At 35.8% G+C, this 27,718-nt stretch overlaps 5 protein-coding genes across 6 annotated transcripts in view; 3 read left to right on the plus strand and 2 right to left on the minus strand.

The window, feature by feature from the left end:
• Positions 1 to 835: 835 nt before the first annotated feature.
• LOC149625038 (NEDD4-binding protein 2-like) lies at positions 836 to 9,351 on the plus strand. The gene is made up of 7 exons (XM_089851775.1): positions 836 to 1,037; positions 1,227 to 1,370; positions 3,800 to 6,677; positions 6,741 to 6,891; positions 6,950 to 7,162; positions 7,232 to 7,524; positions 7,643 to 9,351. The coding sequence occupies exons 1-7, from the start codon at positions 989 to 991 to the stop codon at positions 7,686 to 7,688; spliced, it is 3,774 nt and encodes a 1,257-aa protein (XP_089707901.1). The 5' UTR covers positions 836 to 988; the 3' UTR covers positions 7,689 to 9,351.
• Positions 9,155 to 12,951, minus strand: LOC149625039 (peptidyl-prolyl cis-trans isomerase D-like). Its single transcript, XM_089851791.1, has 7 exons — positions 12,659 to 12,951; positions 12,457 to 12,594; positions 12,280 to 12,386; positions 12,028 to 12,219; positions 10,630 to 10,859; positions 10,322 to 10,556; positions 9,155 to 10,252 (listed from the first exon to the last, which is right to left on the minus strand). Exons 1-7 carry the CDS (start codon positions 12,720 to 12,722, stop codon positions 10,121 to 10,123), a joined length of 1,098 nt encoding a protein of 365 aa, XP_089707917.1. The 5' UTR covers positions 12,723 to 12,951; the 3' UTR covers positions 9,155 to 10,120.
• A 236-nt stretch (positions 12,952 to 13,187) lies between these two features.
• Positions 13,188 to 15,306, plus strand: LOC149625040 (coiled-coil domain-containing protein 130 homolog). The gene is made up of 7 exons (XM_089851797.1): positions 13,188 to 13,330; positions 13,571 to 13,704; positions 13,787 to 13,961; positions 14,040 to 14,124; positions 14,197 to 14,369; positions 14,461 to 14,599; positions 14,904 to 15,306. The coding sequence occupies exons 1-7, from the start codon at positions 13,328 to 13,330 to the stop codon at positions 15,233 to 15,235; spliced, it is 1,041 nt and encodes a 346-aa protein (XP_089707923.1). The 5' UTR covers positions 13,188 to 13,327; the 3' UTR covers positions 15,236 to 15,306.
• Positions 15,307 to 16,010: 704 nt separating this feature from the next.
• Positions 16,011 to 27,718, plus strand: part of LOC149625041 (tRNA wybutosine-synthesizing protein 2 homolog) — a 43,118-nt gene continuing 31,410 nt past the window's right edge. The window contains exon 1 of one of the 2 annotated variants that reach the window (XM_089851795.1): positions 16,011 to 16,150. The gene's annotated coding sequence lies outside the window, so the exon portion shown is untranslated. The remainder of the gene's footprint in view (positions 16,151 to 27,718) is intronic. The other variant, XM_089851796.1, reaches the window with a different exon arrangement.
• The window catches only part of LOC149625042 (guanine nucleotide-binding protein G(I)/G(S)/G(O) subunit gamma-12-like), a 39,366-nt gene continuing 27,781 nt past the window's right edge, over positions 16,134 to 27,718 (minus strand). The window contains exons 2-3 of the mRNA XM_089851811.1: positions 24,345 to 24,482; positions 16,134 to 17,022 (exon numbers count right to left, since the gene is read on the minus strand). Of these exons, the coding sequence (XP_089707937.1) occupies positions 24,377 to 24,482 (106 nt within the window). The 3' untranslated portion in view covers positions 16,134 to 17,022; positions 24,345 to 24,376. The remainder of the gene's footprint in view (positions 17,023 to 24,344; positions 24,483 to 27,718) is intronic.

Genomic DNA, 27,718 nt, shown 5'->3' on the forward strand with positions numbered 1-27,718 from the left:
TGCTTTTAATTATTATTAGTTAACCGTTTATAGTAGATGGTTTAGATTAAATCAAGGGCGAATAATTTGAAAAAGTTTGGATAGTAGCTTTTGAACTATAGACAGTTAAAAGTCAAACTTGAGAAATGAGATTATGGAAATTATATGAATATATGAAAATATTAGAAATTCTACAAAATCAGGAAATATCAGGAATCGATTAAACAGAGTAAAATTAGGTAGAGACCAAATCAGTTTGATCGAAAACAATCAAATTTAAAGTCCGGAAATTAAATAATCGATTAATTTAGTCGTTCCTAAAGATTTATATTTGATTTGATAGGCAAAAAATCTATCTAACAATGAGAGCCAATCTAACATATTGAAGGAAGATTTGATAGTTTCACCATCTATGATTTGTTGAGAGGGAAAAAATCTATCTAACAAATAATGCCCGTCTAAAATATAGCTAGAAGAATTGATAGTTTCGCCAAATATGATAGTTTGAGAGGAAAAATATCTATCTAACCAGCAGTGTCAGTCTAAAATATAGTCAGAAGAGTTGATAGTTTCGCTATCCATGATAGTTTGAGAGGAAAAATATCTATCTAACCAGCAATGTCAGTCTAAAATATAGTCAGAAGAGTTGATAGTTCCGCCATCTATGATAGTTTGAGAGGAAAAAAATCTATCTAAGAAGGAGTTCCACTCTAAAATATAGCCAGAAGAATTGATAGTTTCGCCATCTATGATAGTTTGATAGGAAAAAAATCTATCTAAGGAGGAGTGCCCAACTCTGAGGCTTCCGCCTATTTCTACCCGGGGGGGGGTGAGAATAGTGACACTCATTTTTAAAACGCAGTTGGCCATGGAACGAAGGCTGTCGTCTGCTCTTTTAAAAATGGAGGTTGTAGGTGTACAATTATTATCTCTTAATAAATTTTATATTTCGTAGAAAATTGTTTATGAAAATATAGTTAAAGTAGGTTTTACAATTATAATTATCATAATGCCAAAGAAAAAGAAATCAAAATTGCGTGGATACGGCGTAGAAAATGGTAAATTTTCAATTTCAAATGGTTCTTAAGCCTTGGTCTTAACTGCGTAGAGAACTAGAGATGTATTGTGCATGTATTTATTTTCTGGGATTTACCAAGCTTGGTAGTACAAATTAATTGCTGTGCTAAGCCTTTGTAAGCAAGAACCAGATGTTATAGACCGTATGGTAAATTAAACGTTATTTTCAGGGGCCGGAGATGTTATAAGAAATCAGTTCGCATCAGGGGATGGATCAGATCCCGCGGAGTCCCTAAAACATTTACAAGAAATGTTCCGAGGCAAAGTTGATGGAGATGTTGTTCAGTTAGTGTTTTCAGAATGTGGTTTCAATGGTAATATCTTTACTCTTTGAGGAAAAGTTCAGGTAACATAACGTTATACCTTAATAGAACGGCCTTTTTCTAAATATCTAAGGAACAATATTAAAATAATAAATGATTACAAAATAATTAGCATTAATTAGTCTTAAAAAAAACTAGGACTAGCTCTCTGCCTGCCATTGATTTAGTGGTTCCTCTTGCGCGCGTGATTGAGTGGGCTATGCTCTGCCTTACCCTGATCAGGGCTGGAAATAAGAAAAAATTTGACCCCCCCCCCCCTTTGACTGGAAAATTTGTAGGACGTCTTTATAGTCAAGCTATCAAAACTTCGGAAAAATTTATTGGTCAAATGTCCAGTGACCCCTTAATTTTTAAAAAGATTATGGGATCTTTTTTAATTTTATTGGAGCATGTCCAGTGTAGTGTGGTTATTTCCAGCCCTGCTAATACCATGGATAAAGGATGCGCGCGAGGAAATTTCAATTTGTTTCCACGATATAGGATAGGCAACTCCTTATTTCCGACGGTAGCTTATTATTTTTATTCAATATGTACTCTGTCCCAGCTTCAGTTGTCAGCAATCGCAAAGGTAGGTGCATGGATAAAGAATGCGCGTGCGGAAAGTTTTTCACGCTATAGGATAGGCAACTTCCTATCTCCGACCACAGCTTCTGTTGTCAGCAAGCGCAAGGCTAGGTCTCGATGTAACGTAGGTTTGTGTGTGCTGACAAGAGACGGAAGAAAATAAGGATTTGAGCTAAAAAAAACTCTGTGGATATTTTAAATACTGAAAATCGGTATTTCTTTCCTCTGTTGTCAGCACGCACAAAACTACATTGCATAAACATTCCCTCAGTAGGTTAACATGGGGTTTTTAGCCACATCGTTTGATGGGGGCATTAGTTTGGCATGGTCTGAAGAAGATGTAGAAGAAGAAGTATCTTTCGTCTTTTTAAAGGGAGAATGAAAAGAGGGATCGGTGATTTTCAATTGGTGGGGATTATGATTTGTCTATAACAGTGCAATGCGAATGTACACTGCACATGTTAATGAACGCACTTAGAGTGAAAAGGGATAAATTGTGTTGAGGTGATATTTTTCATTAATTGGTGATTTTAAAGAGGAAAGGCTTATGATCTATCTTTAACAGTACAATGCTGATGCACTGTGAAAATATTAATGAACAAACAGTAATATCTGTATGTCTTTTATGAACACACAAATTTATCATATTGCCTTACCTAAAACGAGAAATTTCATTCTCTCTTTAAAATCTCTCATACTTTAAGCCATGACTTTTCTAAGAATCCTTACTTTCTATACAATAAAAAGTTCGGGGTTTACACAAAGAAAGAACTCAAGTTGGTTGTTTTACCGAATTCTTTCTCTTTCAAACGCTTCTGGGCATAAGTTCATGTTATAAATTTATAAGTTGCTATATGTATGCGTCGGCATTACTCTATGTTGTAAACTCTTCGAGGGGGTAATCACTAAAGCCATCAGATTTATAAGTACGCGTTGGTATAAGTTTATGTTGTAAAGTTAAATGAGCGTTATGCGTTTAATCATTTTAGCATTGCTAAAGGTAACTCATCGAGGGGATAATCACTATAACTAAACTTTCTCTTTCAAAAGGCTCTGGGCATAAATGTTAGAAATTTATAAGATGCTATAAAGGTGCATCGGCATAATTTTATGTTGTAAACTTATCGAGGGGATAATCACTAAAACTATCTGTTCTTCTATTGCCGAAATATTACAATTACATCATAAGTAAATTTATAAGGGTAATAATTTTATCACTGTTTAGGGTAGAGCATCGAGGGGCTATTCACTCTGATTTTATGCACGGTAAATCATTTAAGCATTGTAAAAGATAGCGCTATTCACTCATTAGGGTTGTTCACAGTATACTTTGGAGGCCTCATAAGTCTGGTTCTATTAGAGATATGGGGTGTCCTTTGAGTATGGTCGTATTTGTCGCCTTGCCAACGATACTATAAACTAGGGGTTGCGTCAAACAGGGGCCGAGTAATTAAGCAAAATGTTCAAAAACATTCCCTCCATGGGATTAACATTACACTGTACTTTTGAGTCCCATAACTCTGGTTCTATAAGAGATACGGGGATGTCCTTTGATTATGTTATAGTCCTATTTCCCCCCTTCGCTCCATAGGATACGCCATAATCCATATACGGGAAAACTCAGGGAAGTATTATATGGGGAAAACATGGAAATCTCAGGGAATTTTTTTTTTTTTTTCAAAAGTTGTATGAACCTTGTTATAAAAAAAGCCATTCTTTTAGGGTATAATCATGAATTTATTCCTTTAACATTTATTCATGTTAAATGAATAAATTCATGGTATAATGTTACGTTCCCTGACCATCTCTTTTAGTTAGCATTTAAATTTCACCCTGATAATTAATTTGGTTTTCAGTCGATCAAGCATTAGAGTCTCTACTTACACTTACCACGGAAAATGAAATGAAACAAGAGGTTCCTGGTGCCACTTGCAATCCCCCTTCTTATTCTGATATTAGACCCAAGGCCACTAATAATGCTTCAGGTTTCTTTGGCAAAAGTATATCTACCGATTTGGCCAATAATGTGCCTTCTCAATCGTCCAAATATCTTTCTGGGGAGCAAAAAGTTGATAAGCGCCTTTGTGATTTTGCTGCTAGTAGATTTAACTGGATAGGCATATCAAATTCATCCGATTCATCTACAAATGATTCTGATATCTCAGACCCTGTCGCTAGGAGAAATTCCAGAGAATTGAGACATAGATACGTAGCCGATGTTGTATGTCATAAACCGGACACAACTATAGAATCCCTTAATATTAATAAGGGAAACAACAGCAATACTTACGAAAATGTCGTCCCTATCCCTAATTTTGCGAGTATTCTCGGAGCTTCCGGTAGCCCGGTAAAACCAACTCCAGCACCTGATTATGAAACTATATTCCCTCAAAGCTCTTTGAATAAAAGCTTTTCACCCGAAGTTGCTAATGTTAGTAATGACAAATTGGTGGGAAATTCTATCGTCGAAGTTATTACTTTAATCAACCAGCACCAAAAAGTCATGGTTGTATTAAGAGGCCTACCAGGCAGTGGCAAAACAACTTTGGCCAAGAACTTAGTTCATGATGGAATGATTCTAAGCACTGATGATTATTTTAGCCAACGAGGGGAATACTTTTTTGAACCTAACAAACTTTCTGAAGCTCATAGCTGGAATAGAGATCGCGCAATGGTCGCCATGAAAGATGGTGTTACTCCTATTATCATTGATAACACTAACGTCGAAGCCTGGGAAATGCTACCTTACATTTCTTTAGCGGTGAAATCAAATTACGTACCCAAAATATTAGAACCAGAAACATCCTGGAAATTTAAAGTCCCTGAATTAGCCCGTAGAAATACCCATCAAGTCCCTAAAATAACCATCCAACGTATGTTTGACCGTTACGAATTTGGTCTGACAGTTGATGATGTCTTGAAACGTCGTCATCCTAGCTCAAATATTGTAAACCCGGTAACGCCTCAAGTCAAAGAAGAAACCCAGACTTTTAGTAATGGTTTATTACCCAGAAATAACCCAGTCAGACCCTCTAAATCAGAGTCCCATCTGGCAAAAGTCACTTCAAAGATTGAACCAAAATATGAAAGCCCCGAAATATCTTCGTCTAGTTCGAGATCAGTCAGTTCAGCGAGTCTCAATCCTCTAAATTTGGAGACCGCTCAACCGTCTCGCAAATTAGATTTAGAGGACTTGATGGCTTTGGCTCAACAAGACAGCGAAGATTCTCAAAGCGCTAGTCGACGAACTTCAAGTTCTAGTCAGGATGCATCTGGTTGGGAATGTGACGAAGAGTTTACCTGGACCAAAGAAGAGGCCCAAGAAATTGCCCAAAATTACGGAAGCTTTTTTACAACTCAAGATATTCCCGAAGAAAGTGACGTGGATAGTGCGATTGGTGAAAATCAAACATCGCCCAGCCCTGTTGAGAAAGTACCTTCGTTGGAAATTGAAATGAGCAACCAAAAAATTAGAGAATGGTTTGAAAAAACGGTGCCGGATAAAATAGACGAACTAAAAATGATTGAAGAGCCTAAACCCATGATAGTGGAAACTGTCTTCTCCACACACGTTATCCCAACATCCCCAATGAAAAATAGTGCAAAGAAAGATAGTTCGGAATGGGATGTGTTAGAAGTCGGCGATTGGAGTAGCAGTAGCGAGCTTGTGGAAGAAACAGTTGAACCTAAACCTCATCGGTTGCCAAAATACCACTCTAACTTAAATGAAGCTTCGTTACTACAGTCAGAAATATGGAAGGTTAAAACTTTTAACGTCGAAACCCAAACAATCTCTGAAGATTTCGCAGCCCTGCAAAGAGTTTCCACAAAGAAAAACATCGAAATAAATAATAGCTTTAAAGTAATCGTTGCAAAACCTCTCAATTCCTGCTTACCAAAAGTTAATAACTCCGCGAGCAATAAGAGAAATTCGAGACAAGTTTTGATGTTTGACAAAAGTACAATCACTGATAGCGTTGAAGAAATTGATGAGGAGTCCAAAATCAAACTACTCGCCTCAATGTTTCCATCTGTTACGCAAACTGACTTGGAAGACGTCTTGGAAAAATGCACTGGTGATCATAATTGGGCCATGAACCAACTTCTGGATTTCGGACACGAGTACAACTATCCCGATGTAAAACCTCCCACACTTACTCTTCTGAATAAAGAGTCTGATGGTACGACTGACAGTGGAGTAGAAACTAGAGATAGCGGATCGAGTGATAACGAAAAATCAAGTCCCGGTAGTACTCCTCAAAGTGCCAGTGATGAAGGGATTGGAATGGATCTCGAAACTTCGAAGGTATCTCCAAAATTAAATACCAGGAAAGTTACTTTGGAGTTGCCAATGGACCCTTTATTCGCTATGCAATTGGAGGAATTATTTGGACCGGTTAAGAGAAGAGACTGTGGAGATGATATCAACCCGGAAGACTTAAAAATCACCTTAGATTTGGAGTCGGCGAGAATTATCCATAGCTTATGGAAAAAATCGGTCAATAAAGATTTTGCCGAAGCTAGTACAAATTTCACCATTGATTCCAATAACCCAGTGTTATTTAAAGATATAATGGCTTTGGAGCTTGAAATGGCTAAAAAACGAGAAGCGATTGAAAAGGAAAGGATTAAAAATGGAGAGGATTTAGCTACGAGAATGAAGAGACAGAAATTGTACAATTTATTCCCAGGAGTTGATCCAACTGCTCTTGATGATATATTTGACACCAATAAGTACGTCTTTTCATCATTGAAACGTACATACACTGACCACTAATCCGATTTCATTCTACACAGTTTTAGTCTACCCCAATCTCTCGCCGCTCTTGAAGAGATTTTGGGACACGGGCCAAATGGATCGCCTCTGTTTAGCCAGGAAGTTGCTCAACAAGCCGAAGATGAGTTGGTAGAACAGGCTCTGGCCGAAAGTAGACAAGATCTATGTTACGTAAGTTACTGGTTATAGTCATCTATATTGGATTGAAAGAATAATGAAGTTTTATTAGATGGAAGATGATTGGCTTAGTTGGGTGGCGGTTGAAGAGTTTGATGATCCGGAGATGAAAAAATTACAGAGTAGTCTTTTTCAAAACACTGGTTACGATGATTTACGTCAAGAAGCCAAGACGTATCACGATTTACGTATGGAATCCTTTCGAAAAGGGAGAGACGCTTATAATAGAGGCATGAAAACAGTGGCGTCTTTCTACTCGCAACAAGTAAAGAACTATAAGGAATAGCGAATACTTCGTGAAGGTAAGCTTAAATTTTGTGTTTTTTTTTTTTAGGGACGCCTGCACTCCCAGAAGCTCCGAGAAGCCAACTGTCGCGCTGCTAACAAGATACTCCAAATACGTAATGCTCAAAATGCTCCGTGTGTACTTGATTTACACGGCCTTCATCGGGACGAAGCCATCCTGGCTGTCAACCAGTTTATTGAGAATAAGAAGGAAGAGCTAAGGAATGGGCAGCTAAATAAGATCGTGCTTTTCATCATCACTGGACGAGGATTACATAGTGCCAATAAACAATCAAAGCTGAAGCCAGTTGTGGAGGACTTTCTCAAGCGTGGACAATATAGGTAAATATAGTTTGAAATGTTCTTCTTGCGTTTTTGGATCGTAGTTTAGTTTGGTCGGTGGGATTTTTAACAAATGCTAATAAATTTTTACAATTCACATTGAATGAACGCGTTCTAGATTTGAAACCGTTCACGATGGACTTTTTAAAGTTACCCTGACGTAAATGAATGACGTCACGTGACGTAAATTGATAGTCACAACATAACATACTCGGTGTGTTTTTAATTATTGTACATATACGTAGAGTCTTCGGAAAAAGTATTAATTAATTTTTATAATCACTCCAGAGGCGTTTTATTTTAATATAAAATGCGCGCGCTATTCGTTTGTTTTTAAACACTTAAATTAAATTCCCCAAAATGCCATAAAACCAATAAAACGATAATCAAGACACTTTTAAACTATAAAACAAATCAATGATAATACTCATAAAAGCGCGGCGGTTGTTATTCATCAAATCATTTTGTAGATCATGCACAAAGAAAGAAAACAATGTTAATAATACCGCGGAAATATGTAAATTAGATATTCTAATTTCTCTAAAAATTTAGGCATAACCAATTGAAATTATTTTAAATACTTGAAAATTAAGAAGCGTACGTAGTTTACACCCACCATATAGATTTTTTAAAAGAAATATTTTTAAATAAGAAAATGAAATGTTAACTATGAAATTTTTTACTATTTAGCGGTAAAAAAATGTTAATTAATTTGCTCAGAAATAATTCGCGTTATGATTTAAACTTTTAAAATACTTCGATATCTATTCTAATCTTCTACACTCACCTCTAATTTTATCAGGGATAGATTTAATTTTAGAAGTAGGAATTGGAGAACAGAGTAATGTGGGTGGGCGCGCGTCAAAATCCCGGACGGGCCCCCGACCGGGACGGGGGGGGGGTATGAAAGAAGAGGCGGGAGGGTCTTAGCGACAGAGGTAAAATGGAATTACGTCACTATTTTTCGCCGTCCATGTACTCAGCAACGTCATCAAAACGTATAGTTTAAGTGAGCCCTGCAATAAGATAATTTAAACTTTTCGTTATTACGTGTTGGAGGGAGGGGCGCTATACTGGGTGGTCTATGAGTCGGAATAACTGAAGGAAATACTAACCGTTAATTATCCCATTCCTACTTCTAAAATTTAATCTATCCCTAATTTTATAAACAAAAACAAAAAAAAACAAAAAAAACACGTGCCTTTTTTAAACACACTGACAATGAACTTCGATTTTCATAAAAGTGTTCGAAGAAAAACGAACTTTTACACTTTTTACACACTCAACTTTTTAATCTCTTTCAGTTTTTAACAACACGGTGGCAGGAATTATAATTCAATACACTTTATATCCCCCTTTTAATTTGATTTTTAATAGTATTATAATTATACTAATCTTTATCGTTAAAGAAGAAAAAACTGTTAGTCTTTATTAAATAAAATTTCTGGGTTTTTTTAATATATGGTTTACTTTATAGGAATGAACTTAATTTTACGATCCTCAGTTGTACATAAAATTGTTTAAATTATGTTTTAAACAACTGTTTATAAAAGATTTTCGTTTGTTTTTTTACTAAAAATGGGCGTCAATTCTTTATCTTTATCGCTGAAAAAATCAATGGAAAAAAACATTTTACAAAACAAAATGGATTTATTAATTAATTTCAAACATATCAATTAATGATTCTGCCGGAAGATCGTCTAAGAGCCGTTTTACATTCTTTCAAATCTTTTTCGAGATATTTACATAAATACATCGAAGACATCTGGGTTTTTTTATTCCTTTCTTTTTACCAAATACACTGCATCAATTCAATTCAATTCAATTCAATTATAAAAAACATTCTCAAATTAATTTAAAACACAAATTCATTTTCATAGATAGGAAATACAAATTTAGTTTTCAATATTAGTTATTTTATTAATTATTACTACAGCTAATTAAATTCCAACAGCTACTAATTACGTATACTTTTCAAACAATTAATAGGCCTATATATTGCTTAATAATACGCGGGTTTTGAATTTGAAAAACGTAATTAAGAAGTGCATAGATTTGTTTCGGAATGACAGGACTAAATGTCAAGTAACTATTTTCTCAGTTTACGTTTTATTGATTTATAAAGATTGGTTTTATGTTTTAGACGTTTTTAACTTTTTCTTTCCTTTTTTTTTTGTTTTTTGCATATTTAATTTTTATTACTTTGGTTTTTTATTTTTTCCCTAATATAAATTAAAATTTAATTCCTTCATTAACCTAAATGTCTAAATCTAAAACCAAAGTGAAATACGGAACATTGTTTTTCTGTATCAAGAAAGGTACACAAACATAACGGTCAATTTAACATTTTTCTGTATCAAGGAAGGTATACAAACAAAATAACCAATTAACGATTAATAATTTTTAATTTTAAATAGATTTTAAAGTGATATCATATTTTGAAGAATCTACGTGAAAAAATTCCAACTTATTATAAGTGTTAAAAATTAGGGTTTTGTAACGTTTATTTTAAATTTTTTCTCCATTTTTAAACATTAACAAAGTATTTTTTTAAATGATTTCAGTTTAAATTAGTTATACTGAATTTATAATCATTCTAATTGAACATTTTTGAGTAGGCTTTCTTTTCTTTAGCTTTATAAGCTTGAATTTCGCCTTTAACAGCTGCCAACTCGGCCGAAATTGCTTTACTATTTGGGGATAATTTCAAGGCTTCTTGAAGACTCATCTACGTTGAAAACATTTATTATTGCATCGATGGATGGTGAACTGATTATATAACTTTTTAAATACTAACCAAGCTCCTTTCGTAATCCCTTTTGCCATGGAATGCTTGTCCTCTTCTAAATAACGCTTTAGGATTTTTAGGTTCAATATCTAAAGCTTCGTCACAATCTTCGAGAGCAGAGTCATATTGTTTCATTTTCAATTTGCAAGCGGCGCTATTTAAAATGCAAGGTAATACAGCGGAAAGAATGCTCCTCTCAACGTCTGGAGATAATTCATTGCTTTCGTGAAGTTTATTGAGATACCTTGCATTTTTTAAATAAATCAGATGGTTACGTAAGTAATTGTAACGCAAGGACTGGAAAATGCCCAAAGTACCTTAGAGCTTTTTTATATTTTCCACACGCGTTTAGGTAATCTTCTTTTTTAAAATAGACATTTCCAGAAGCTTTGATTTTTTCGGCTATTTGATGAATAATGGCAACGTTACTAAAATCTAATTCAGAATCATCGGGGAAAGGAGGAAAGACATCTTCACTGCCATCATTTTCGACAAGATTAAAACTTTCACCCGGTTGATATTGGCCACAGTTGGTTATCTTAACCATCTAAACCGGGATGAAATTTACCTAATATTTAATTCAGCTCTCTTGATGGGCCATTTCTAAAATAAAAGTTCAGGTAACATAACATTATATCTTCAAAAAGAACAGCCTTTTTCTAAATATAAAAGTAATGAAATAAAATAATTAGCATTTAATTTGTCTTAAAAACGAGGACTAAGTTGACCAACTGCGCCGCCATTATTTTAGTGGCGTCTGCTACCCAGAACCACTTACACAGACGGGATTGGTTGAATTCTCAAAGGCTGACAGAGAGGTAAGGGTAAGCAGGGCAGGAAATAGAAAAATTTCTTATAGGTCATGTCATGTGTCCAGTGAAGTGTGAAAAAAATAATGTCGCATCTTATCAAATGTCCAGTGACTCCCTCAGTTTTTAAACTTTTTTATTATTATTGGACAATTTCCAATGTCCTGTGCTATTTCCAGCCCTGAGGTTAAGGGGTTCTGTTTAGCAGACGCCACTAATTTCCAGTCCTGAGGTTAAGGGGTTCTGTTTAGCAGACGCCACTAACTTCCAGCCCTGAGGTTAAGGGGTTCTGTTTAGCACACGCCACTAATTTCCAGCCCTGAGGTTAAGGGGTTCTGTTTAGCACACGCCACTAATTTCCAGCCCTGAGGTTAAGGGGTTCTGTTTAGCAGACGCCACTAATTTCCAGCCCTGAGGTTAAGGGGTTCTGTTTAGCAGACGCCACTAATTTCCAGCCCTGAGGTTAAGGGGTTCTGTTTAGCAGACGCCACTAATTTCCAGCCCTGAGGTTAAGGGGTTCTGTTTAGCAGACGTCACTAATTTCCAGCCCTGAGAGTAAGGGGTTCTGTTTATCAGACGCCACTAATTTCCAACCCTGAGGTAAAGGGGTTCTGTTTAGCAGACGCCACTAATTTCCAGCCCTGAGGTTAAGGGGTTCTGTTTAGCAGACGCCACTAATTTCCAGCCCTGAGGTTAATGGGTTCTGTTTAGCAGACGCCACTAAACAAATGGTGGCGCGGTAGTCCTCGTTTTTAGGACTAATTAAATTCTAATTACTTTGTAATAACTAATAAGAGACCATTTAGTTCTTTTTTAATATTTTTCCTATTGTATTTAGAAAAAGGCCATTCTTTTAAGGACCGTATAATGTTATGTTAGCTGTCCACTTCCTATAAAGGAATTTACTTGGAATGGACGGTCGTTACTATCAGTTTGTAAACTTTCAATCATTTGTACAACCCCAAAACCTTTTTTCACTACTCCAAAAACCACGTGTTTATTGTCAAGGTGTGGAGTTGGAACTGTCGTGATGAAAAACTGAGATCCATTTGTGTTTGGACCTGAATTGGCCATGCTTAATAGACCACTCTTATCATGCTATAATTAAGTTTTTAATTATTAACTAGTCGTTAATTTTAATTAGCTAAATGTACAAACCTTCAACTCAAAATTTTCATCTTCAAATTTCTCTCCATAGATACTTTCACCTCCAGTTCCATTGCCATGCGTGAAGTCTCCACCCTGGATCATGAAATTCCTTATCACTGAAACGCAATATTATGTGTAAAATTAAAATTAAACTGAAAAAAAGTGTGGCTGATGATTTTAACATACCTCTATGAAACGCGCAACCCAAGAAATGAAGGGGTTTTCCCGATTTCCCAATGCCTTTTTCACCAGTACATAGTGCGCGGAAGTTCTCCGCAGTTTTGGGGGTTACATCTTGAAACAGTTCAATCACAACTCGGCCACCTGAAAAAAAACCCTTAATTAGTTATGGTATTTCCTTAATGTTTGATTATTTATACGATTGTACCTTTTTCTTCCCCAATTTCTAAGTCTAAAAACACATGTGGATTTCCATCTAACGGAGCTGCCATTCTTCTTAAACAGTTACACACTTCTGAAGTTGTTCGCCTTGATTTGATTTACTTTTAATACTATCACACCTTAATTATACGTGAAAAGAACTGCCCATAATGAGCATAATAAGTTTAAATATTTTAATTATATATATATATTAAAGTCCGCAATTTGTCCCTTTAAACTTTAAAGATTTATTAAAGTTAAACTTGTTTCCATTTCCGGTATTAAAAGTCCATCATGTTAAAGTGGTGTTTCGGATGATTTTGTTACTATGCACTGAACGAACTGGAAAATAAGTGTTTTTTTAGTTCCCATTTTATAATCAAAGGGGTTCTAAAAATATAATATATATATTTATAAACATATATATTCCTCCATATTTTGTTAAAATTATGAAAATTAGATGTTTTAAAAATGGAAAATCATGAATGGGTATTTTTAGTGTCGTTCGGTGCTTTAATCAATAGCTACCGAATGTTTAATACTGAAGATCATCTTCCGGAAAATAAAATGGCGATTGGCGAACCGGATTAACGGTGTAACTTGGAAAAGTGTTTGGTTTTATAACGTTTTAAGGGAAATTACCTACTTATTGAAGTGATACACGCTATATATCAAAATGGTAAGCAATATTTCATAGTATTCAATTATTAAATGTCAATATAAAATGAAAATAATAAGTTTAGAAAGGTTTAAGTCTGAATATTTATTTGTTAAGCCTTGGTGACTGTGCTTCGTCTATAGACTAGTGGCAGCCCATGTTATTTCTCTATTGAGTTTAATACAATGCTGCCATTACTCTATTGCTTGCAATTAAGAATAAGATCGCCGCGTTAAAAATTAATTAATATTTTCTTTATAGGCTGAAAGAAAAGCGGTTAACAAATATTACCCGCCGGAATGGACTCCAAAACAGGGTTCAATCAACAAATTCCGTGGTTCTCATCCTTTAAGGGAGAGAGCCAGGAAACTCGACCAAGGAATTCTTGTCATCAGGTAAAACAACCTGCGGAAAAATTACTTTCTCTTGTTACCTTAGAGTCTCAAAGACAATATAAACCATAATTTATTTTTATAGATTTGAAATGCCATATAATATTTGGTGCGATGGTTGCAAAAATCACATTGGGATGGGTGTTCGTTACAATGCGGAAAAATCCAAAGTTGGAATGTATTATACAACCCCAATTTATAAATTCAGAATGAAGTGTCATCTCTGCAGCAATCATTTTGAGATTCAAACAGATCCAGCGGTATAATATAACATAATTAATTAATTAATTAATTTAAATTTGCTACGCTTACTTTATTGCTCCTTGTAAAAATTGCAGAACTTGGATTACACTGTTTTAAACGGAGCTAGACGTCAGGAGGGACGTTGGGATCCTACAGAAAATGAACAAGTAGCCCCTGAAGGTAAATTAATTATAAAATAGAATTTTATATATGCATTTAATACTTAATTTATTTTAATATTAAACTCTACAGATAAAGAAATTAGCAGAAAACTTGTCGATGATGCAATGTTCAAGCTGGAACACGGTGTTGAAGATCAAGACAAAAAGAGAGCGGCTGCACCGGAAATCTTCAAATTAGAAAATTTACAAGGAAGGTGGAAAGATGATTATGCCTTAAATCAACAATTACGCAAAAAATTCAGAGTAAGTTTAACTTTAATGATCAGTTAATTAAATTAAAATAGCTGAGTTATTGATTTTAATTAATTTAAAACTAAAGTAACTTAAATTTCAGACAACAAAAAAAGAAATTAAAGAAGCTGAAGAAGTTGATAAGAAACTGATGATTAGGAATTCTCTTAGTATTCCTCTGTTACCAGAATCAGCAGATGACGCTCGTTTAGCTCAATTGATGAAGCTGACACCCATTGATAGTAATTAATTATTAAATTAATTAGCCTTATTCCTGATCAGCGCCACCAACCCATAGCGGCGACTTTGAGAACTACTGTAAATGGCAAGCCAATCAGATGTCGCTAAAATCTGGTGACGTCACTGACGGGCACTCTCGGGGTCTTACCAAAAATGACGTCACCAGATTTTTAGCGACATCTGATTGGCTTGCCATTTACAGTAGTTCTCAAAGTCGCCGCTATGGGTAGGTGGCGCTGATCAGGAATAAGACTAATTATAGTATGCTTATATTAATTAAAACGTTTTTCCTCCTAATCTCTGTAGCCTTTGAGAAGAAGCAACTTCAAAAACGGATAGAAATTGACAGTAGACCAATATTGCCTTCCGCTAGTGATATATTAAATAATAAAAAAGATTCTATTTCTATTAGCCCAACACAGAATGCAATTAATAAATTAGCGCAAATGGTTAATTATCAGAAAATTCAAGCTACAGCGCATATTAAAAGCTTAGACCCCATTCAATTAGGGATTGTTAAGTGTAAAAAGGATTTAACTGAAAAAGTTCAATCAAAAACACCGGAATATGTTGTAAAATCTAGTTTTTCCTCTCTTGTTGCTTCCGATTATAATACAGATTCTAACAGCGATTCTTAATTAAATTATTTGTTAAATATTTTTGTGTAAATAAATTGTAAAATAAAAACTGTTGTATAGAAATGAAAGAATGCGTTATTTTAAATTTCCCGCCTATGGCCTGGATTTCCGGGCTGAGTCACGTGATATAGTTCCAGCTGTTCAACTTCTAGCATTGAGTTGAGAAAATTACCCCTAGAGTGGTCTTCCATCCTCTAGGACATAAGACCCAATTAACTATATCACGCGCTTGTGACGCCATCCCGGTGCAACCAAGGGAACTAAAAGAAAAGGCGGGAAGACCAGGGCCGGAAATAAGCACAGGACACAGGACATTGTCCAATAAAATTTTAAAATGTCCCATAATTTTTTTAAAAACCAAGGGAGTCACTGGACATTTTGACCAATAAATTTTCCGAAATTTTGATACCTTGACTATGGAGAAGGACACCTTTTTTGCACACTCCAGTGGACAATGTCCTATAAATTTTCCAGTCAAACCGGTGGTCACTGGACACATGTCCTATAACAAATTTTTCTTATTTCCGGCCCTGGGGAAGACCCATTTAACTATATCACGGGCTTGTGGCGCCATCCCAATGCAAAGAAAGGAACTAAAAGAATAGGCGGGAAATTTGACTGATTTCAAGAATATATGCATTTATACATTTCTTATCTAGGCTTCGAGATGGCGGCGCCATCGCGTGATAAACTTGCAAGCTGTCCGTCCTGATGTTTTCAAAAGTGTCCCACGTACTCCGGCCCGCAAAGGCCACTCTAGTGGTACTTTTCTCAACTCAATGGTTCCAGCTGTTCGTAGCGTAGCAGACGATGTGTAACCACGTTTTTGAATTTTAGGCAGTTTAGTAATTAATAAGTTACATCAAAAACAGTTTTATTCAACATCAAAAGTGCGTTTTCTAGCAACCAAAAAACGTGAGTACAAATTTTATAATTGTATTTTTAATACAAAAATTTGGCACGGAGGAAGCGGGGATTCGGGGAACACTATTTTACAATGGCCAAGGCTTCGTACAATTTCGTTTTATCTATTACATTTATTTAGGTTACTTTTAAGGTTTTCTTTTTGGATAAGTAGGCATTCTTTTTGTAGGTGGTTGTTTTTTCGTCATAAAAATTGGCAAGGCTTTGTTTTTTTTTCAACAAATTTTTATATTAATTTTCATTAACATACAAACATGGCTTCTAAAACTGTCGCAAACTTAATTGTTAGTTAATTTATAATGCAGCGAATTATTTATAAATTAAATTAAATTAAACTGGCCTCTAAAAGCTCTCCCTTTATCTTATACACTCATTTTTTGTAAGAAATTTGACGGAATGAAGTTAACAGTTCATAATTTTTAAAATACCACCATCGGTTCTTGTTAGTGACAGTTTGTTCTATGTAAAAGTGTTTTATTGGCGGCAGATTACCAAGTTATTGAAATTCACGAATACAATCAAACCTTTTTTGGTGAAATAACGCAAAAATGTTCCCTACTTTTACAAAATAATCAGATAGTGCATGGTCAAACGCAATTAACATATTACGTTTTGTTTTCATTATGGTAAAAGCAAATTTTATAACATACATCGACTGGTATCTTCAACCATTATACGAAATGTACATACTGACCAATGTGTCTCGATGACACATTTTTTAATATATATCTTGCCGTATGATAGCTTTATTATTTTCTCTACTTGTTTTCCAACAATTTGTTTATTTTTGGGCCCATGATGGAGACGTAATGGAGGGGTTTGCCGCATACGTGTTCCACTTTTCCCCCCACTTTTGTCTCAAGCTGAAATTATAGCAAATTCATGTCATTTAAATAGCGATATGTAAATTATGAACTGGCTTGGGATCATTTATTATTTTGTTAAGAAAGTTTATGGAAAGGAATTGCCATTACCAAGAAGCGATATCTAGTTTACTAGGGAGAAGGTATAGAGTAGTGTCGGTAGAGAGGGGAGTAGACTGTTTATCCCTCCCTCTAGGCGCGTTTTTGTAAGAGGCTATACTGTACGCGCCTGGTAGGGGGGATGACACTGAGCTAGAGCTAGATGTCAGTTCTACGTATGCAAACGTCATACCCTTCTATCTCTTAGCTAAGTGTCATCCCCCCTACCAGGCGCGTACAGTATCCCCTCTTACAAAGGCGCGCCTAGAGGGAGGGATACACTGTCTACTCCCCCCTCTACCGACACTACTCTATGGTATGACGTTTGCATAGTAGAACTGACATTACTCTATAAGATGCCTAAGTATTGGCGCGCCATAGTCCCAGTCCCCCTTTCAAAATACAAGGGGGGGAAGTAAACGGAGGCCGGGCTATTTCGCCTCTCCTCAGTCGGAAAATACGTAATTTTCGTCATTCGCGTCGCGCTGACGTGAGTTTTCAAGAACCAATAAGATGCTGGCTGTAATTTAGAGGCGGGGATTAACTCCGGACCTACGTTTGGACTGGAGATAAAGTTAGAAATGTGGCGAATTTATACCTTCTCCCTAGTAAACTATATATCACTTCTTGTTATTACAAAGTTCTTTTTTTTATTGTATTGTTAGCAACAATTTCTAGATTCTAAACCATATCTCATTTTACGTAAAAAAAAAAAAATATAAAACAGCGTAGTTTTTTCGAGAATGGGTGGGCAGTTACGGAAATGGCGAATACTCCCTCAAAACAAACTTTAGAAATATATTTCTTCTCTAAACCATGATATTTGCATATCAAGAACAAAGGAGCAAGCTTTATACCCCTTTATATTTCTTTTCGGGTTTTTTTTACTTAAGATTAAGAATATCTCAAAGATGAAAGAGTTACGTAAGAAAAAGGAAAACTCTGTATATTTTACCATTTTTTTTCTATCTTTCTAGAAAAGATAATGGGGAATTTTTTTAACCCTAAACCTGTCAGTAGCATACTGTTCTCCCAAGTAGAATTTGAAAGAGCAAAGAAAGTGCTATTAGAAAACTGGGGTAGCGCTTTCTTGACAAGTTTAATAGTCTAGCTGTCCTCAAAAACCTTCTATCCCAGATATAAAATCAACAGAAATAAGAATTAGCCTTTTTTCCACGTTTTCTTAAAAAAAATTCGTGGTCCATTTTACTGCTTTGCGAGTAATTTTTTATCCATGGTGGTAAGTCTACGGAATGTCGGTTCTGCCATAGAGGATAAACAGTAGAGGAGTAGACACTTTAGCCTTTAGGGTGTTTCCGCCAGAGTAAAAAGGGGGAAGAAATAGGGGGCGAAAACCTTTTTTCAGGGGATGTCAACATGGCGTCCTAACGTGGCCAGAGCGGGGAGTCGGCAAGGGGAGAGGAAAGGGGGAAGATAACTTGACGTCACACGCAAAGACCCTTTACCAGTACATAAGGGAATATCTCGCCAAATCTTTACTATTTATTTTCGGTTGTTTTTTTCATTGTGGTGATTACGTGCAAGAAGTGATATCTAGTTTATTAGGGAGAAGGTATAAGATGCCTAAGTATTCGCGCGCCATTGTCCCAGTCCCCCTTTCAAAATACAAGGGGGGACGTAAAAGGAGGACGGGCTATTTCGCCTCTCCTCAGTCGGAAAATACGTAATTTTCGTCATTCGCGTCGCGCTGACGTAAGTATTCTAGAACCAATGAGATGCAGGTTGTAATTTAGAGGCGGGGATTAACTCCGGACCTACTATACGTTTGGACTGGAGATAAAGCTTAAAATGTGGCGAATTTATACCTTCTCCCTAATAAACTAGATATCACTTCTTGTTACGTGTCTACCAAGAAACCAAGTGCACATCCGGAAGTAGCTCCAAATAATTCAACAAGAACTGAATACAACAACTGCGTGTCTACTCCTCTATTGTATATCCTCTATGGTTCTACTTTGTCTGTAGCGGGGAAAGATATGGAAAGTCAGAAAAACCTCCGAGTAGCGTGAAAATTCCCAGAGGGAAAAACTAAAATCCCGGTTTGGAATGGCCTGGGAGTAGAAAATTGGGGTAATTAAATTATCTAGTCAGGAAATAGGAGCCGGGGCTTTTGTCTAATTGAATTAACGCGCGGATAGAAAGCAACCGAAAATCCAACTTCGAATTATTTAATTTAAAAAATCCTAAAGTAGGATGTCAAAAGAGAAAAATCTCACGATGACGGATTTAAATCATTATCAGGGAGCCCAGCGGCGGTCCTATAATTCCTATAAAATCCTGTATTTTTGAACCTGCCCTTTACTATCCTATAATTTCACGGAAGGCCCTATAATATGCTATATATTAAATTTTGACTAAGTTGAATTAAGTTTTCGTATAGTTTAGTATCAAATTTATCAAAATTTAGCTATTTTATCGAGATCACATGACTAGACGACGAAATTGCGGTGCTCGCTTCGATATCTCGTCATTTTTTCTATACTACCAGGGATAGATTTAATTTTAGAAGTAGGAATGGAGAACAGAGTAATGTGGGCGCGCGTCAAAGTCCCGGAACCCCTTCCACGGGACGCGGGGGGGGGATGAAAGAAGAGGCGGGTCATAGCGACAGAGGTAAAAAGGAATTACGTATTTTTGCCGTCCCCGTCAGCAACGTCATCAAAACGTAGTTTTAAGTGAGCCAATAAGATAATTTAAACTTTTTGTTACGTGTTGGAGGGAGCTGGGGTTCTATACTGGGCTATGAGTCGGACTGAAGTAAATACTAACCGTTCTCCATTCCTACTTCTAAAATTAAATCTATCCCTGACCAAATCCTTCATTAAAAGTCCCTGAAATATCGAACCACTGTTATGAAACCAAAACTGTTTACCCGGGGACAGCTTGTTTTTCTTTTAATATCAAGCCAATCACCTGCTAGTGACAGAAAGGGACGAACCTTCTAAAATTGGAATTTTAGTCGCTTGATAACATACCCAGTTCAAGCGCTAAATTTTCTTTTTATATTTTGTTTCTCTTCATTGAACCGAAACTAAATTGTTTGTTTAACTAGGAGATTACTCGCGTGTAAGGACTTTATGGGTAATTTTTAAACCGTCGTTCAAGAGCCTGGAGCTACAATATCTTTATAACATTTGAGAAGGACTCGTTAAACCATTGTTTGAGGTTCATATTATGATGAAATATTAATATTTCAATGGATAAAAGTGAGGATTATAAAATTAAATTTAAACGGTACAGGGAAACCCAGTGGTCCTATAATTCCCATAAAATCCTATATTTTTGGATCTGTAGGATGATATATATCCTATATTATCATGAAAGGTGCTATAATATCCTATATTTTCATGAAAGGTGCTATAATATCCTATATTTTCATGAAAGGCGCTATAATATCCTATATTTTCATGAAAGGCGCTATAATATCCTATATTTTCATGAAAGGCGCTATAATATCCTATATTTTCATGAAAGGCGCTATAATATCCTATATTTTCATGAAAGGCGCTATAATGTCCTATATTTTCATGAAAGGCGCTACAATATCCTATATTTTCATGTAAGGTGCTATAATATCCTATATTTTCATGAAAGGTGCTATAATATCCTATATTTTCATGAAAGGTGCTATAATATCCTATATTTTCATGAAAGGTGCTATAATATCCTATATTTTCATGAAAGGCGCTATAATATCCTATATTTTCATGAAAGGCGCTATAATATCCTATATTTTCATGAAAGGCGCTATAATATCCTATATTTTCATGAAAGGCGCTATAATATCCTATATTTTCATGAAAGGCGCTATAATATCCTATATTTTCATGAAAGGCGCTACAATATCCTATATTTTCATGTAAGGTGCTATAATATCCTATATTTTCATGAAAGGTGCTATAATATCCTATATTTTCATGAAAGGTGCTATAATATCCTATATTTTCATGAAAGGTGCTATAATATCCTATATTTTCATGAAAGGTGCTATAATATCCTATATTTTCATGAAAGGTGCTATAATATCCTATATTTTTGACGTAGTCGAAGTTTTCGTATAGTTTAGCCTCAAATCTGTCAAAATTTAGCTCTTTTATCAAGATCACTTTTGACTAGACAACGAAATTGCAGAGCTCCCCCATGATTTTTATATATTATATTTTAATTAAGTTCCTCTTTTCAAAGTAAAATCCAATTTGTTAATGTTTTTAATTTTATTACATAGTTTAAAACAAAAACATTATAATATTTGAGAATTTTTAATCCTATATTTTCCTATAAAAACAAATTCTTTCTCCTATAAAATAAAATCCTATAATTTCTATTTTTAAGGAATTTAAAGATATTTGGCAGTAATATTATTTCGAATTGTTTTCGCTATTTTTACACAATGGAAAATTTTGTCACCCTCGAGGCATTTTGTCGTCTTACGCCAGAACAGAATTATGACGTTTCGAAAATAAATTCGTTATTATTAAGGCGCGAAAACTAATTAGAGAAATGTCAGTAAACAAACATCAATTTCAATTTACTCTCGACTCTAGCTAGTTCCCTGTTGGCGAGTAGATAAATTATTCCGCGAAACAAGAAAGGAAAACGGAAAGTAACAATGCCCTTCGAATATTTTAATTTCTGAAGTTCATGCAAACAAAACGACTAATTTTGGACCTCATTTACCAAGCAAAATTCAGCAGAAAATCACCATTTTGCTTCCATTTGGGAATTTACCTACGCTCGAAATAGGGGGTATATTATTAACGTCTCATTTTGAGATAAACAATAGAAAATACACGCCCCGGGATACGCTTTAGTATTCGGTTGTTTAATTTAGAAAATGGTATGCATTTTGATACCTTTATTCCGATTAAACAGCGCGGGGTGAAACAGTTAGGTGTAAAGCAAGATATCCCGCCGGTAAAGGGAATGGATACTTAGTTTTCAACTCAACAAAGTAGATTAACGTGAAGCTGCTAATACGTATTGACGTTATGCAATCGATCAAAATACATTCTCTGCTAGTTTGATAACTTGTTTAAGTGCAGAAGTATATAATACTTTTCTTCGAGAGAAGTGTACCAACCACAAAGCGGGGTAATTGTAACATGATTCTTCCCAACATTATTTTACATTTGGAGTGCTCAAGGTTACTAAACCGAATCACATGCGAGATAAATAGTTCCCCTCATTATTACTCTATTAGCGCTGCTTAACTATTTGCCAAGGCGCATGCGCTGTGTGTGTTTTTGTCCCAGCCACGTCAAGACAATCAAGGTTTGTGGGTTGATTGATTGTTGGGGATTTAGTACACACCAAACAGTTATAGAATTCACCCACGGTGCGATGCCCATTTGAAGTTTGATGAGCAGGAGAGCAAACAAAAAAGGGTTAGCCTGGGTAGAATCATGTTACATAACTAAAGTATTAAGAGCTGGATACAGAGTGTCATCCTTCTTCTTCTATTATCCCCTTCTGAGGTAAATGTTATTCCACCGAACCTTGACTCCAAATGGATTTTGACAAACTATTCCAACCCTTTACGATGTTTACACGCCAAATCGGTTTCCCAAATCGATTGCTTATCATCAAATAACATATAGTTTTAGTAATTTAGACAACTTCTATTTGACTCTGTGTCAGGTTATATTTGCTTAAAACTCCTAATTTGAATACATCCACGCCCCAAGTAGAGACCAACATCTACGGTTCAAAGTTTGCTTTCGATTCAAGTATAGCTCGCTCACTCTTTGGGCAGTACCGAAACGGTACCAATAAAATCTGATTTAAATCATCCACTTGAATAAACTGAATGGGTGAAATTCAGGGTGCGTGGTTTATTAGAAAGTTCGAGTACCCAATACCCGAAGGGGATAATAGAAGAAGGATGACACTCTGTATCCTCTTAATACTTCAGTTATGTAACATGATTCTTCCCAGGCCCATTCTATTGTTTGCTCTCCTGCTCATCAAACTTCAGATGGGCATCGCACCGTGCTAGTGTGAATTCTAAAACGGTTTGGTGTGTACTGAATCCCCAGCAATCAATCAAACCACAAACCTTGATTGTCTTGACGTGGCTGGGACAAAAACACACACAGCGCATGCGCCTTGGCAAATGGTTTAGCGCTAATAGAGTAATGATGAGGGAACTATTTATCGCGTATATGTGACTCAGTTTAGTAACCTTGAACACTCTAAATGTTAAGGGATATAATATTGGGAGGAATCATGCTACAAGTACCTAGCTTAGTGGTACACTTCTCTCGAAAAGAAGTATAATTATATACTTCTACTAATACACGCTCTTTCAAAATGGATGAACTGTCTCGTTTTCCTATAGAAAGATAAATTTTGTCATAGGCACTCGAGAATGACATGATTGTAATATGCAAGGGACCTAATCTTAAGGCACGTCACGCGTTAATATTAGGAATACCTCTCAATATCCTCTTTGGGTTATGTCATGAACTTCTCGAGAAATAAACCTTTAAATCAAGTTTCTATATTTAGCCTTATCCTTTTCTGTCTATTGGGCTTAAAGGGATGAAGACTCAAAGAGCTTTTACGATGCACCCGTTATATTATTTATGCAAATTAGAAATCAACTTGATATCCATTAAATCTGATCGCCTTCTATCCATTCTTGGTGGCTTAAGATTATAATTAATATCGTATCGTAGGTAATTAAACGTCAGATGATCTGACCTTAGTTGACCCCTATTACGTGATTTCGTGATACGCCATCTTTTTCGTGTGCATTTTTATGGTATTAACTAATTTACTAATTAATGTTATGTTTTAAGGGACTTAAGGATATTAAGATTTAATAAACTAAGTTTTATTTAGAATTTTAATTAATATTTTTTTAAAACCATACCAGGGATAGATTTAATTTTAGAAGTAGGAATGGAGAACAGAGTAATCTGGGCGCGCGTCAAAGTCCCGGACCCCCTTCCACGCGACGGAGGGGTATGAAAGAAGAGGCGGGTGGGTCATAGCGACAGAGGTAAAATGGGATTACGTATTTTTCGCCGTCCCCGTCAGCAATGTCATCAAAATGTAGTTTAAGTGAGCCAATAAGATAATTTAAACTTTTCGTTACGTGTTGGAGGGAGGGGCTCTATACTGGGTTATGAGTCGGACTGAAGTAAATACTAACCGTTCTCCATTCCTACTTCTAAAATTAAATCTATCCCTGAATATACCTATGACGATAACGACGAAAAAACCACAATTGCTAAATGATAATGCAGGCTTTATTTTCTTTGAAAGGATTTTCTGATTGCGTTATTCCCGTCACTAGGACGTCAGTCTTTTGATGCTCCACACAATATTGAATTAAACTGAAATGAAAAATAAAACAATCGTTACCAAATTATAGCCTAGAAATTCTCCTCCTCGAGGTTGCTTTTAAATTTAGAGCAACGTTTCACGTGATATCATTGTAAAGCCCAAAAATTACCCGGGCTCAAATAAAAAATAGATCAAAAATTGCCCAGGCTCAAATTAAAAATAGATCAAAAATTGCCCGGGCTCAAATTAAAAATAGATCAAAAATTGCCCGGGCTCAAATTAAAAATTGACCCCACAATTTCCCCAGCTCAAATAAAAAAATTTCCCCAAAAATTTCCCGAGCTCAAATAAAAAAATTTCCCTAAAAATTGCCCGGGCTTAAATGAAAAATAGCCCAAAAATTGCCCGGGCTCTAATAAAAATTTCCCCAAAAATTGCCTGGGCTTAAATGAAAAATAGCCCAAAAATTGCCCGGGCTTTAATAAAAATGAGCCTAAAAATTGTCCGGGCTCTAATAAAAATGAGCCTAAAAATTGTCCGGGCTCTAATAAAAAATAGCCCAAAAATTGCCCGGGCTCAAATAAAAAATAGTCCAAAAATTTCCCGGGCTCAAATAATGGCGAAGATGGCGCTAGTGGTTTGCCCCTACTATACATGGTTCTCGAGGATGTGTGGAATTGGCATTAAAAACGAGATTTTTCAACAGTCATAAGTATGTCTACCTTCTTTATATGTCTATGGTTAAAGCGCGCCAAAATTAAAAATTCAAAAACGAAGGCTTAGTCTAAATTATGGCTATTACAAAGCATGTGATATCCCCTCGACACCATTTTCTTGAAACTCGTGGAATTAAAACAGACGCCTACAACCAACGGTAAACTTATAAAGTATTAATTGCGAATTAATTCAGATTTAAAGTCAATTTAAAACAATTCACGTTTCCACAAAGCGCTAAAAAGAGAGAGTTCCCAAAGTAATGTAAATTCAAGGATCTTCTCACTCTCTAAATGTCCGCGTAAAACCATAGGACGTGTGTTAAACCGAAGCTTTATACGAATGCACACTTTATCCGGATCTTAAAATTGACAAAGTGCTAAAGACACTGATAACTTCGTATTAATTCGTTTCGCGTGGGCTTTCGCATTGCCCTGGGAAGCATTAAAAATAAGTATTGCCAGGCGATTAAATTCATTTCAAATTTACGAGTCTGCGAGGCTTACTTTGGCCTGGAATGGGGAACACCATGGCAGCCCACGGATAATATACAAATAAACAATGCCGTTTTGCATTACTGTTGAAGGCTGATGGCATCCTTTTTGTTCTTAATTACGATGCAAAGTGACTGGGGAATCCTATTAGTCGCTTTAAGGGCGGTTTAGGAGAAAAGAGGCACCTCTCGCATTCTAAATTAGTATCTTCAAGTATTAGGTCGGAAAATTTTCAGAATACGAACGTGGTACCAAAAGCTCGTAGATAAAACAAAAAGAATACTTCCTACACAGTTCCCAGCATTTGGCTGTAGACGCCATCTAAAATTAGAAGCAAACCCAGAGACAAATGAGATAAGATAAGATGGAGTGGCAATGAGATGGTGGCCGATCTGCGGCACCGAAACTCTCCCAGTGTACCTTGCTCACGCCCTTATCCTTCGGTAGGCGATTATTATGTGCTGTCGTGAAGCGCCATTGTATTTGTATGAGAGCTATAGCTTCTAGAAACTTTTTAAGACTAAGAGAGCGTCCTTTACGATTCCGTACTGTACGACCCTACCTAAACGCTGAGGATGTTGAGAGGACTTCGGTGCCATAGGTGGGGGTACAGAGGCCACGTTATGGGTATGGAAGTTTCCACTCCATCCTTCTCTCCTTCAAGAACAAAGGACCCTCCTCTCAACCTCTACACAAAGCAACCAATCAGAGAAGAGGTCAAAGGTTTATAGAAAATGGTACTCGATGGTGGTGTTTCAAACATTAATACCTCGTCCAGCATTTTAGGCTACTTTAGGAGCCTATTCGCGCATGTTCCCTGTGCTACGGTCGTGACTTCAGGAAATCACACACACATGGGGGTCGACACTATTCTGAGAGGTAGAAGGGGGTTTCTCATATTACGCGCCGCGAGCAAGCTTCAATAAAGTACATTTTTTGTTTTTATCCATTAACTTTTGTTAGCACCTACCGTACTCACCAACTGTTATAATTAATTTTAATCCGTTGCTATTTTAATATAAATATAGTTGGTCAAACTATAGCAACGCCAGTTGGATTTAGGCTTAAGAGATATTATTTAAGATTTATGGGAAATTCTCTGACGGTTTTAACTAATTATTATTTTCTAGTAATCATGTTATTTTCCATATAGATGGGTTTACCAGAAATGAGTTTTTTTAACCGTAACGGAATTAATTATATTTTTATGATTTCACATATTAAATTTTTAGTTTTATATCCGCACAATATGTGGCTTAAATTTAAAGGGCCAATTTATGTTTATAGCAGCGATGGGTTTAAAGCTTACGTTACGTTTATTGATTTTAGAGTTTGTTGGTTTGGCTATAAATATCCCAGAGGAATATAGGTACCTTCCAATATTACAGCGCCAGCCTTTCCTTCGAGTTTCCTTCTCAAGGTTTAATATGAAAATTGCTTCGATATATAAAGTTATAGCTTCGTTTTGACATTTATGGAGGACAGGGAATAATATATATTTTTTTGGGAAAATTTTTATAATTTTTAATTTAAAATTGATTTTGGGAGTACGTTCTTAGGTATACTTAGAGAGTAAAAATCATCAGAAATTACACTGCGATTTTCTTGGTCTAAAGATGCGGGTTTTGTTGGATAAATGTATACCCTAAAAAGGGTCGTATTCTGATATAGTCTGGCATAAATTAAGGGGGATTTTCTTTGGGCAACATCTCCTATAATATCATGAATCATGATAGGTCCTATAATATCCTATATTTTAGACTTAGTCGAATTAAGTTTTCGTATAGCAAATTTATCAAAATTTAGCTCTTTTATTTTTTTATGAATTGTCAAGAAGTGATATCTAGTTTATTAGGGAGAAGGTATAAACTATAAATTCGCTACATATCCAGCTTTATCTCCAGTCCAAACGTAGGTCCGGAGTTAATCCCAGCCTCTAAATTACAACCAGCATCTCATTGGTTCTTGAAAACTCACGTCAGCGCGACGCGAATGACGAAAATTACGTATCTTCCGACTGAGGAGAGGCGAAATAGCCCGGCCTCCTTTTACGTCCCCCCTTGTATTTTGAAAGGGGG

The sequence above is a fragment of the Phalangium opilio genome, unplaced genomic scaffold (genome assembly GCF_054372755.1).
Source record: "Phalangium opilio isolate 3A_F unplaced genomic scaffold, DU_Popi_V2 ptg000105l_1, whole genome shotgun sequence".
In the NCBI taxonomy this organism is placed as follows: domain Eukaryota; kingdom Metazoa; phylum Arthropoda; class Arachnida; order Opiliones; family Phalangiidae; genus Phalangium; species Phalangium opilio.